Genomic DNA, 12968 nt, shown 5'->3' on the forward strand with positions numbered 1-12968 from the left:
AAGGTTCAATTTGGTTTTAATTCCGGGAAAATAAAACACTACCAACCAAGGCATGTGAACTGAAGAACAAATTGAATGTGCAGGAGATATTTAACCACTCTTGGAGGAAAATGGCGCTGACACATTTTTGAGTTGGGAACAAGGCAAAATTAAAGCAACTCCTATTGTGTTAAATTCAATACTCAAAAAGTGTTTATTTTGGGAAAGGGAAAACGTAGTCAGTTGCTCAAGAACGGCAGACATGGCTACTTTGCCGGATCAAACAATCAACCTTTGCTTACTATCCCAACGCTCTAACTGCTAGGCTACCTGCTGCCCCAAATTATAAAAGGATTGTCCTACACTACACAGACTTAATGTTACACTTTGTAAAGTGTTCGCTTTGTAAAGGAAGTCTCACCCAATGATTTATATATACACTACATAACAGGGGGCGCTGTTTTGAAGTCACCGCGCCTCCATCTTAGCACTCCCCCAGCAGTGTAAGACATATTTATAAAGCTATAGAAATGCAGTTAAAAATGATTTGTTTTTGCCACGTTTATTTTATTACAAACACCTTAATGCATACTTTTAAATGATATTATGTGAGCTAAACATCAAAATGAAAAAATATACACATTTTTGTCCTTGAAACATTTAAATGAAATACTGTGGAATTCTATTAATTTCTATGGATGACTGCTTTTATGAGGAGTGCCAATATGACCGACTGGTGGATTCAAAAGTCTCTCATTGGCCAATACATGGCATCAGCAATCCAGGGTTTATATACGTCGTTGGTCTCACCTTGAAGACAAACATCTCGCGTCTGAAGAAGGCCACGGTGTTGAAGTTGCCATCACAGATGTTGGGTTTGCCAGTGGGGAAATAGGGCCTGTCACCGGAGGGCGGACGTGGCGGGCGGGACTGACGATCATGTTTCCTCTCTGAGGTGGGGTGGGTCCGGCGAGCGGGCAAGGTGGGCAGTGGTCGTGTAGGCTCCAGCATGGCTGTAGGGACACCTGCACACAGAGGCACACTCATAAGAACAGGCTTTCAAAAAGCTCTCGTCATTCCTAGATCTCTCTATCCTCTAATTTAGTCTAGTTCCTGCTGTGATAACAGTATATTAACACCAATTTGTCCACAATGAAATCAGAGGGGGGAATATTTTATTTTTTTAACCTTTATTTAACTAGGCAAGTCAGTTAAGAACAAATTCTTATTTTCAATGACGGCCTAGGAACAGTGGGTTAACTGCCTGTTCAGAGGCAGAACGATAGATTTGTACCTTGTCAGCTCGGGGACTTGAACTTGCAACCTTTCTGTTACTAGTCCAACGCTCTAACCACTAGGTTACCCTCCTGCCACTATGGATCTGTCTCAGTCTGTTTGTACATAAATTAGTCACACACGATATTTCATGCCGGGTCTCTTGCCATAGATTACATTGATTGGCCCAAGGGGGGCACTATAGTAATCAACTGAAAATCCAGACTTTGAAAAAGCATATCTCCTGTCCCGTTTGAGCTTGAATTTTTGTCAATAATTGGCCCAAGGGGGGGAGGGCGCTGCATCATTCGTAGGGGAAGTTTTTAATGTTGCAATGTTTTATGTTTACGTTTATGTTTTATGTTTAAGTTGATGTAATTTATGCCTAAATAACTTTGTATTCATATTTTTTTCTGTGTCCATGTTGTTCATGTGTTTCTAGTATATAGACTTGTGGTTTAGGAGACAATAGCCCCAAATAGCCTATAACCGACAAGGAAAAACAGAAAAACAAACAAATTCGACCAAGGAATGAAGAAAAATCTACACACAAAGGTGCCTCAGTACAGGTAGGCATAGTGGAGCTCTGTGGGGTGTGACTGAATGGACAGCATCTCTGTCTAGTAGCCAGCTAGAATTAGGTTATTCAGTTTGTGGGAAGTTAGACATTTTCTGGGCACAGTTGAGTAGTCTACAATGCCTATATGAAATTCATAAATGATCTTTAGAAATTGTAGGATCAATTGTAAATTGTCACTCCTATGAAAAAGGTTGCAGACACCCTGCTATAGGCTATATGAAGTCACCCTTGTGGAACGGCACATACAGTGTACTATGACAGTGTCATTGTCTCGTGCGCTTTGCACCAAAATATTTGTTCTGCATTCAGAGATGTTCCTTGTAATGTGTGCGCCTAGCTCATTTTTGTATTTGCATTATTTGACAGGGAAGGGAAACATTCTATGTATGTTGAAGCATTGCATCAACAAGGTTTCTGAGAATATTGAAACATTGTATCCATGAACGAGTTGGCTCAAATAATATTGAATAATTTTGTATCAATGAGACTGCTTTGAGAATATGTGACTAGTTTCAGGAAACTAGGCGTATGTTGCTTCACAGGAGTGGCATTTTAACTTAAAACATTTATTTTTTATCAAAATGTGTTTTTTGGAAATTCTGGTGTTTGATTGCAAACAATGTGGAGGTAGTCAAAAGAGAACACACAGAAGAAGGCTGTTGTATAAAACACATCTCCGGATTATATCTTCAAACTAAGGGCAACCATGGCATCCGTGACAAAGAGGGAGAAGCGCTCATACATGAATACGGGTAAGAGAGGTTAGCTAGCTACATGTTTTTTTTGTCAGAAAGTTTAAAGCGTACTGTTCGCTAGATAGCTAATGTTAGCTGGCTGGCTCACTAGCTAACATTACGTGTATGATCTGTGTAGTAATATTATTTATATCTCAGATCCATTTTCATTGCCAGTTACAGCCAAAGGTTAGCTAGCTAGCTAACATTGAACCTAGCTAGTTGGTTAGTTATAGCTACCAACAGATTCATGCAGGGTAGTAACATTATGACTTGGGATTATGGTTCATTGTTTAGCCTAGCTAGCTACATGTCTAAACAAAGACTCCACTGTGCAAGTAACCATTTCACAGTGCCGTTTACACCTTCTGTATCATGTGCATGTAACAAATAAGCTTTGATTTTATTTGCTATAGTGTTTGTTTACCAGAGATGGTAACGTGAAGAACAACATGTGAAGAACAAAGTCAGATTAGGATATAACGTTAGGCCACCGAGATAGTGTCCAAGTTCTAAAATTCTCCAGTAGAATGCCCTGCTTTTATTTTGTCACAATCACAACCATACGCTATTTTCTGTAATTAGCTTGTTGTGAGTTTATTTTCCTGTAATAACGACTACAAATTAGCTCAAGTTAAGACGTTGTATGCTATATGATATGGTCTTTATTTGAACTGGCGAGCTAGTTAACAAGCTAGAAACTAACCAAAACATTGTTTTAGTTTCCTGGTTTGTTAGATTGATATCTACTAGATTCATTTTTAAACAAATTGATTTATTGGTGTTAAAACACACCAGGTGTGCTATTTTGAACCCCAGGCTGCTGATGTCATGCATCCTGTCATTTTTGTGTTCATATTTTTTCATAACGACAACGACAAGTTTGATGTGGGACAACAATAGCATGTTCATGATGTCACTGCGACAACTGTCTATAGACGTAGTATAAACCAGCCTTCAAAATCTTTGGTTGTTTTTACTAAACTACCGTATTCACTCTGTATAGCACATGGCCTCACATGTCAATGTCAAAGAGATGGGTGGGGCTAAGGCTTAAGAGGGTGTGGATGAAGAAGAGCTCTCCAGTAGTTGTGCCAAACCATTTTCTAAAAAGTGGGGTTACAAGTTTAACTTTCTACCATAAAGTTTCACTTTCAAAGCAGAATTACTTTCCCATTGTTCCTCAACTGTATTGTATGATATGCAATTTTCTAGCTCTGAGTTGCTACTATTTTCCAATGTAAAACACACAATTTCAAATGTTGCTACATAAGATCGTATTGAGCCGGTCGGTCACATATTAATATTGCAATCGAGTAGCCAACGCTGGCAAATTTTCACCGGGCCAGCTTGTCTCTGTCTGATATTATTCTGTTTCCTACGCAGCATCTGGGTGCTCATTATATAAAAAAACAGCCCTACATCTACCCTATAGTTAAATAACTAAATAAATAATTAAATGGCAATATATATATATTTTTTATTATTTTACCCCCAATTTCAAACTTGTCTCATCTCTGGAACTCCCCAACAGGCTCAGGAGGTTGAAGGTTGAGTCATGCGTCCTCCAAAACATGACCCGCCAAACCGCGCTTCTTAACACCCACCCTCATAACCCGGAAGCCAGCCGCACCAATGCGTTGGAGGAAACATCATTCAACTGACGACCGCAGTCAGCCTGCAAGCGCCCGGCCCACCACAAGGAGTCGCTTGAGCGCAATGAGTCAAGTAAAGCCTCCCTGGCCAAACACCCCCCTAACCTGGACAAAGCTGGGCCAACTGTGCGCCGCCCTATGGGACTCCCAATCACTGCCGGTTGTGATACAGCCCTGGATCGAACCCGGGTCTGTAGTGACGTCTTTAGCACTGCGATGCTGTGCCCCTCTGAGGCCAAGTTAGTAATATTTAATGATGTTTTGCCAGCTAGATTGATCTGTTATAATATCTCACTTTAATTCAGGAAGATTGCCAAGCAAGACTGATAGAGTGAGAGGTGGAAATACATTATACTACAGGTAGGGATGAAGGCAGAGGATGATGATGTAGGCCTAGAGCAAAAAGTTTAAAAAGTTAGCCCAACTAGGTAATCATTAATTATTTGCATTACCTCAATTATCATTCTGTCACTGCACTGTTATAACCTACAATTGTTATTGTCTTTGAAGACAAAAACAAGACATGCATTCTGGGGAAATGATTTAAATAGTCTATTTTCATACCAGTAGGCCTACATGAAACCAAAATTATACTAGCCTACTGGGTGAATAAATGAAAATAACAATTAGGCTTACAGCTATCACAACCTATATTTGAATAGCAATGGTCACCAAAAAAGAGGGTTCCCCACCTCCTAATTGCCAAATCCCGCGTGGCGCTGGATTTTGTTTTTGGCACACTACAGATGGCTATATCGAACCGCTAATTAAGGATTGGTAAAGGCCCAGTGCACTACTTTTGTGATTTTTTTCCATTTCTTCCCCCCAATCTTTTTAGATACAGTAGAAGTCAAAAGTTTACTTACACTTAGGTTAGAGTCATTAAAACTCTGTTTTTCAACAACTCCACAAATTTCTTGTTAACAAACTATAGTTTTGGCAAGTCGGTGACACAAGTAAACAATTGTTTTTCAGACAGATAATTTCACTTACAATTCACTGTTTCGCAATTCCAGTGGGTCAGAAGTTTACATACACTAAGTTGACTGTGCCTTTAAACAGCTTAGAAAATTCCTGAAAATTATGTCATGGCTTTAGAAGCTTCTGATAGGCTAATTGACATCATTTGAGTCAATTTGAGGTGTACCTGTGGATTTTTTTCAAGGTCTACCTTCAAACTCAGTGCCTCTTTGCTTGACATCATGGGGAAATCAAAAGAAACCAGCCAAAAATAATTGCAGACCTCCAGTCTGGTTCATCCTTGGGAGCAATTTCCAAATGCCTGAAGGTACCACGTTCATCTGTACAAACAATAATACGGAAGTATAAACACCATGGGACCACACAGCCGTCATACCGCTCAGGAAGGAGAGACGTTCTGTCTCCTAGAGATGAACGTACTTTGGTGTGAAAAGTGCAAATCAATCCCAGAACAACAGCAAAGGCCCTTGTGACGATGCTGGAGGAAACAGGTACAAAAGTATCTATATCCACAGTAAAACGAGTCCTATATCGAAATAACTTGAAAGGCTGCTCAGCAAGGAAGAAGCCACTGCTCCAAAACCGCCATAAAAAAGCCAGACTACAAGGATCATACTTTTTGGTGCTTTGCTGCAGGAGGGACTGGTGCACTTCACAAAATAGATGGCATCATGAGGAGGAAAAATGTGGTGGATATATTGAAGTAACACCTCAAGACAACAGTCAGGAAGTTAAAGCTTGGTCGCAAATGGGTCTTCCAAATGGACAATGACCCCAAGCATACTTCCAAAGTTGTGGCAAAATGGCTTAAAGACAACAAAGCCATGAAAAAGCCCTGACCTGTCCCATAGAAAATTTGTGGGCAGAACTGAAAATGCATGTGCGAGCAAGGAAGCCTACAAACCTGACTCCGTTTCACCAGCTCTGTCAGGAGTAATGGGCCAAAATTCACCTGATTGTGGGAAGCTTGTAGAAGGCTACCCGACACGTTTGACCCAAGTTAAACAATTTAAAGGCAATGCTACCAAATACTAATTGAGTGTATGTAAACTTCTGACCCAGTGCGAATGTGATGAAAGAAATAAAAGCTGAAATAAATCATCCTCTCTCTTATTAATTTGACATTTCACATTCTTAAAATATAGTCGTGATTCTAACTGACCTAAGACAGGGAATTTTTACTCTGATTAAATGTCAGGAATTGTGAAACATTTAAACTAATTTTAAAGTTATTTGGCTAAGGTGTATGTAAACTTTCGACTTCAATTGTACTGTATATATTTTTTCTATTCATATTTTTCAGGGGGTGCTGCAGCACCCTCAGCACCCCTACTTCCTGCGGCTATGGGCCTGGATAACATTGATCTTTTCAACAATGTTCCAGTGACTATGGTGGATGAGTAACCAGGCCAGCTCAGTACAGTTCGGCTTAGCTTAGCTTGGCTAAGTAGTGTAAAAAATATACAAGTGACAAAGTACCGTATATTTTCTGGATACCCTGGAGGTCATCGAGGGGCAGTTTGAAGTTGTGTGTCTCCATGTATTGGTAGAAGGGAGCCATTATGGCACTGGGGTCATTCGAATGCTCCAGTCCCAAGGCATGCCCAAGCTCATGTACCGCCACCAAGAAAAGGTCATTACCTGGAGAGAAAAAACATTGCATTGGACCATATTGCATTGGACTATTATTCAAAATAATAGTGGTAAATGTATCAGTGAAGGGAAAGGGAAAGGAAAGGGGGATGCCTAGTCAGTTGTACAACTGAATGCCTTCAACTGAAATGTGTCTTCCGCATTTAACCCAACCCCTCTGAATCAGTGAAACCATGCTGCAAAAGTTTTACCACGTGAATTAGACTAAATGTGTTTTTTTTATTTATCTGTGAGAGTCAAAAAAATGTGTAAGAAAATGACAGCTTCACAGAGATACCGTGGTAATTTTTTCAACAGACATCTTCCCTTGTAAATAGATCCCAATGATAATTTGAAACACTTCAAAATATCTCAACTTCCTTGTGGGTTGCTGGAATCAATTTGTACAATTTGTACTTCCTATGTATTTTTGCAGCATTGTTTCACTGATACATTTTGGACACTGCTATTTTGAATAATGAGCCTGGAGTATCCCCCTTACTTGTTCATATTGTCCAGTGCTATGTCACTCAGATGGCACACACACACACTTATCAAGAGTTCACTGGTATTCAACTATTGATCATTGATCACTGAATCATTCAGCAATGACCATCAGCCAATGAAAGAGGTTTCTTCATCCTGGTATGCACTATTCTTTGGTAGCTTTTGAGTAGAACAACACTTGTTAACCAACAACCTGAACAAAAATATAAACGCAACATGCAACAATTTCACTGAGTTACAGTTCATATGTGGAAATCGGTCAATTGAAATAAACGCATTAGACCCTAATCTATGGATTGCACATGACTGGGAACACAGATATGCATCTGTTTGTTTACCTTAAAAAAAAGGTGGGGGGGGGGGGGTGAATCAGAAAACCAGTCAGTATCTGCTGTGACCACCATTGGATGTACTGCCAAGTTCTCTAAAACGATGATGGAGGCAGCTTATGGTAGAGAAATTGACATTAAATTCTCTGGCAACAGCTCTGGTGGACATTCCTGTAGTCAGCATGCCAATTGCACTCTCTCTCAAAACATGAGACATCTATAGCATTGTGTTGTGTGACAAAACTGTAAATTCTAGAGTGGACTTTAAGTGCCCCCAGCACAAGGTGCACCTGTGTAATCATCATGCTGTTTAATCAGCTTCTTCATATGCCACATCTGTAAGGTGGATGGATAATCTTGCAAAGGAGAAATGCTTACTAACAGGGATGTAAATGAATGTATGCACAACATTTGAGAGAAATAAGCTTTTTTAGCGTATGGAACATTTCTGGGATCTTTTATTTTAGCTCATGAAACACGGGACCAACACTACATGTTGCATTTATATTTTTGTTCAGTGTATATAGAATCAGAAGCACTTTGGAAAAAAAGTTACGGTGGCATAAACCAGTATGTAAAACCCATTATACATTTAATAATCCATTCAAATACAAGGGTTCAACACTACACATGAACAAGCCAAAGTAGTCACTGACTTACCATCATGATTAGCGTTGCCTAGTGTCCAGGGCTCGTCCGAATCAAAGTGAGTGTCCCCTCCGATCCCAGGGCCCGGGAAGTAGGCGTGGGCCAGGAACCCCCCCTCTCCGTCAAAGGGAGAGCTATCACCATGGAATCCAGAGGCGAAAAAGATCATGATGTCGGCCTCCTTCCCCTCGTTCTTGATCTCGGAGTAGGCCACCTCCTGGAAAGTCAGTGGGGTCACCGTCTGCCACACGTCAAAGGCCTGCCGTATTGCTCTCTGCGTGTCTTTCTCCCCCACTTTAGGGGTAAAGTTGTGAATGCTACAGTAAGGAAGAATGGGAAAGGGGAAGCATGGTAATAAAGGAGTACAGAGTACTGTATGCAGTATGGTATTAAGAAAGAAAGAAATAAGAAAGAAGACTAAGTGCACTCAAAAACATTATGGGTTAAAAACAACTCAAATTGGGTTATTGGGTAAGCCAGCGCTGGGTAAAAATTGGACAGAACACTAGCTGGGTTATTTTGACACAGCCAGTTGGGTTGTGTGAATAATCCAACTTGTTGGGTTTACTCAAACGTGGGTTAATTTAACCATCAGTTGGGTTTTTATTGACTTTCATTCTGGATTGACCCAGCAGCTGAGAAGGCTGTAATTGCAGAACGCAGTTAATTCTGCGTTCTGCAGAATTTATTTAATGATACAAATCATTAAAATCCAGACAGAAAATATTTACACAAGAAACAATCTAATATCACACAGTCAAACTCTCAGTCATTTAGTAAGTTCACCATTCTGCGATTCTCACTGTTAATAAACATCGCAAGGTGTTTCAACACAACGGCTCTTTATGTCATAATTTGATCTGATCAGTCAACGCCAATTTTTAGGTAGCGTCCCACCTGGCCAACACCCAGTGAAATTGCAGAGCGCCAAATTGAAAATACAGAAATACTCATAATAAACATTCATAAAATACATTGGTTTAAAGATGAACTTCTTGTTAATCCAGCCGCTGTATCAGATTTCAAAAAGGCTTTACGGCGAAAGCATACCATGCGATTATCTGTGTACAGCGCCACGCTTACAAAAGCATACAAACATTTTACAACCAAGTAAGGAATTACAAAAGTCAGAAATAACGATAAAATGTATCACTTACCTTTGATGATCTTCATATGTTTGCAGTCACAAGAGTCCATGTTTCACAATAAATGTTATTTTTGTTCGTTAAAGTCCCTCTTTATGTCCCAAAAACTATGTTTTGTTGGCGTGTTTTGTTCAGTAATCCACTGGCTCAAAGGCGGTCACGACATGCAGACGAAAACATCCTAATAGTACCTGTAAAGTTCATCGAAACATGTCAAAATAAGTCTATAATTAATCCTCAAGGTTGTCTATTGTCTAAATAATTGATCATATTTCAACCAGACAATAGCGTCTTCAATAGAGAAGAAAAACAACGAATGGCACGGAAATCAGTCACGCGCTCAAAACAGCTCTGGTCTCATTCTTCCTCGTTTTTCAGAATACAAGCCTGAAACAATGTCTAAAGACTGTTGACATGTAGTGGAAGCCATAGGAACTGCAATTTGGGTCCTATCCAAATACATACTGTATTCAATAGACAAGTACCCATATCAAAAATATCCCACTTCCCGGATGGATTTTCCTCAGGTTTTCGCCTGCCATATCAGTTCTGTTATACTCAGACATTATTTTAACAGTTTTGGAAACTTTAGAGTATTTTCTACCCAATAATATCATGCATATTTATATCCTAGCTTCTGGGCCTGAGTAACAGGCAGTTTACTTTGGGCACGTTTGTTATCCAAACTTCAAAATACAGCCCCTACCCAAGAGAGGTTTTATAAGGGTGTTTTCTGATATCGGGCATTTCTTAATATCAAGTTACACATATTGATGTTTGTCAATGTTCGGTGGCCGTTTCTTTCGTGTCGGGGACAAATTGTTTTTATTTAAAAAATATATTTAACCTTTATTTAACTAGGCAAGTCAATTAAGAACAAATTCTGAATTTTAATGACAGCCTAGGAACAAGTGGGTTAACTGCCTTGTTCAGGGGCAGAACAACAGATTTGTACCTTGTCAGCTCAGGGATTTGAACTTGCAACCTTTTCGGTTACTAGTCCAACGGCAGGTGTCAATGTGTTCGGTGATTTGAAAGTATTGATTGGGGACTTATTTGTGGAGGAATGCAACTGTCTTTCTGGATGATTTGTACTCCCCATGACTGTGTTTTTGTATTTGAATGTGTATTTTATATATAGATAGATAGATAGATAGATAGATAGAGTATAATGTGTTTATTTATGTTGTATATAAAGGGCACATTTGTAAAAGAGACCTAGGTCTTAATATGTACCCACATCAAGAATAGCCCCAAATTGCAGTCTGCAATTACACCATATTCCAGATTCCACCATGTAATCCTTAGGTTATTTTGAGGTGTGTTTTTATTAGGGTAGTAGCGTTCAGATTAGTTATTTTTGGCCAACCGAGAGAGTAAATGTCATTCCTGTTCATCATGTTAAGTTTGAACAATGCAAAAAAAAAATCTAATTTTAATATTTTTTTTAACATTATCTAATATTCCTAACATTGTTATTTACATATTGTAACAAAGTGGTAACTATGCCAACTTTGGATTAGTACAGAACCCTTGTGCAAGCCTCATTAAAGCTACACAATAGCCCGTGTTCATCCATACCATGTGATAACAATACAATAGAACAAATCAATTGGATTGATATTTACTCTCACGGGTAGCCAAAAATAACTTTATGAAAGCCACAAATCTGCTAAGCCACACCTCCAGTCATCTGATCTGACCCACTGGGTCATATCTCAATGAGCAAGCATCAACAACCCAACCTTGCCCTTTTTAAAGTAAGCAACCCAACTAAGTGACCCAATGCCTGCAACCCAGCATTTGGGTCATCCAAACAACCCAAACATTTTTTGAGTATGGTATGCTGCCATACACAAAAATGCTGGATTGTTTGGTTGACCCAATGGCTGGGTTGCTGCCGTTGGGTCACTTATTTGGGTTGTTTTCTTTAAAAACTGTGGGGTTACTGATTCTTGGTTATTCAGATATGAAGACTAGAGGCGTGGCTTAGTAGGGGCGTGGTTTTCAGATAGTTATTTTTGGCCTCCCATGAGAGTAAATGTAATTCTGGTTCATCTGATTTATTGTAAATGTAGAGTTTGAAAACAGACACTTTTTAAGCTTTAATGAGGCGTACACAAGTGCATGACTTTCTCAAAAGCCAATGCATATCCCAATGTTGGGTTGACTTAAAAAATACCCAGCTGCTGGGCCAACCAAAAAAACAACAACTGATGGTTAAATTAACCCATGTTTGTGTCCTTCAAACAACCCAACATATTGCGTTATTCAGGCAAATCAACTGTCTGGGTCATAATAACCCAGCGTGTGTTCTGTCCAATACTTACCCAGTACTGGGTTACCAAATAAGCTAATTTGGGGTTCAGGAGTGAATGAATATCACAATATGAATATTTTAAAGAAGGATAACTAGAGATAATTTAAATGAGCATCAAGTTAGCAAAACATACACAAATCACAAGCTTATTCCAGCAACTGTAACACAGCTGATTATGTGCTCTGTAATGAACTAGTTAAGAGTGACAACAATTTGCTTCATTTTATAAAGTATAAACAAGTTCAAGATAATTGAGAGCAGATTGCTGGATCTGTAACCTAATGGAAGTTAATTTTACTGATGCTATTAAGACAAATGCAGTGACCAAATGCCTTATTTTTGCATACAAAACACATACAATGAATAAAAAATATGCACATTATATGAACACATGATGCCTCATCTGCTGTGTAATAGTTTATCTTCATAAATTATCTGAAATATGTGAAGAATACAGATGCAGCCAATTTAGCTGTGACAGTGGTAAGCAGATGGGCCCTTTTGTAATACATTGTGGTTAGCAAGCAAGAGAATATCCGCTTCAAACTATGCAACATTGGATGATGTGAGTGATTCTAGTCTGTAATCTGTATTCATGAGAGCAATGGGAGGATATGACCAAAAACTCATTAACACTAGAATCGCAAAGACGGTCAATCTGATAGTTTAACATTTTGTCATTTTAAAAACTTTATAAAAAAAACAACCTTGAACCCACCTGTCCCTGACATCTTCTAAATACACTATATATACAAAAGTATGTGGACACACCTTCAAATGAGTGGATTTGACTATTTCAGCCACACCCATTGCTGACAGGTGTATAAAATCGAGCACACAGACATGCAATCTCCATAGACAAACATTGGCAGTAGAATGGCCTTACCGAAGAGCTCAGTGACTTTCAACCGTCATACGATGCCACCTTTCCAACAAGTCAGTTTGTCAAAGCTCTGCCCTGCTAGAGCTTCCCCGGTCAACTATAAGTGCTGTTATTGTGAAGTGGAAACGTCTAGGAGATACAATGGCTTAGCCGTGAAGAAGTATGCCACACAAGCTCACAGAACGGGAGTGCACGTAAAAATCATCTGTTCTCGGTTGCAAAACTCACTACCAAGTTCCAAAATGCCTCTGGAAGCAACGTCAGCACAATAACTATTCGCCGGGACCTTCATGAAATGGG

General features: G+C 39.3%; 1 protein-coding gene across 1 annotated transcript in view; it reads right to left on the reverse strand.

Annotated features, from left to right (window-relative positions):
• LOC139370706 (matrix metallopeptidase 24) overlaps window positions 1-12968 on the reverse strand; it is a 65802-nt gene that overhangs the window by 12008 nt on the left and 40826 nt on the right. The window contains exons 4-6 of the mRNA XM_071110352.1: window positions 8333-8637; window positions 6684-6845; window positions 790-1004 (exon numbers count right to left, since the gene is read on the reverse strand). Coding sequence (XP_070966453.1) covers window positions 790-1004; window positions 6684-6845; window positions 8333-8637 — 682 coding nt within the window. The remainder of the gene's footprint in view (window positions 1-789; window positions 1005-6683; window positions 6846-8332; window positions 8638-12968) is intronic.

Source organism: Oncorhynchus clarkii, chromosome 17 (assembly GCF_045791955.1).
Source record: "Oncorhynchus clarkii lewisi isolate Uvic-CL-2024 chromosome 17, UVic_Ocla_1.0, whole genome shotgun sequence".
Lineage (NCBI taxonomy): Eukaryota > Metazoa > Chordata > Actinopteri > Salmoniformes > Salmonidae > Oncorhynchus > Oncorhynchus clarkii.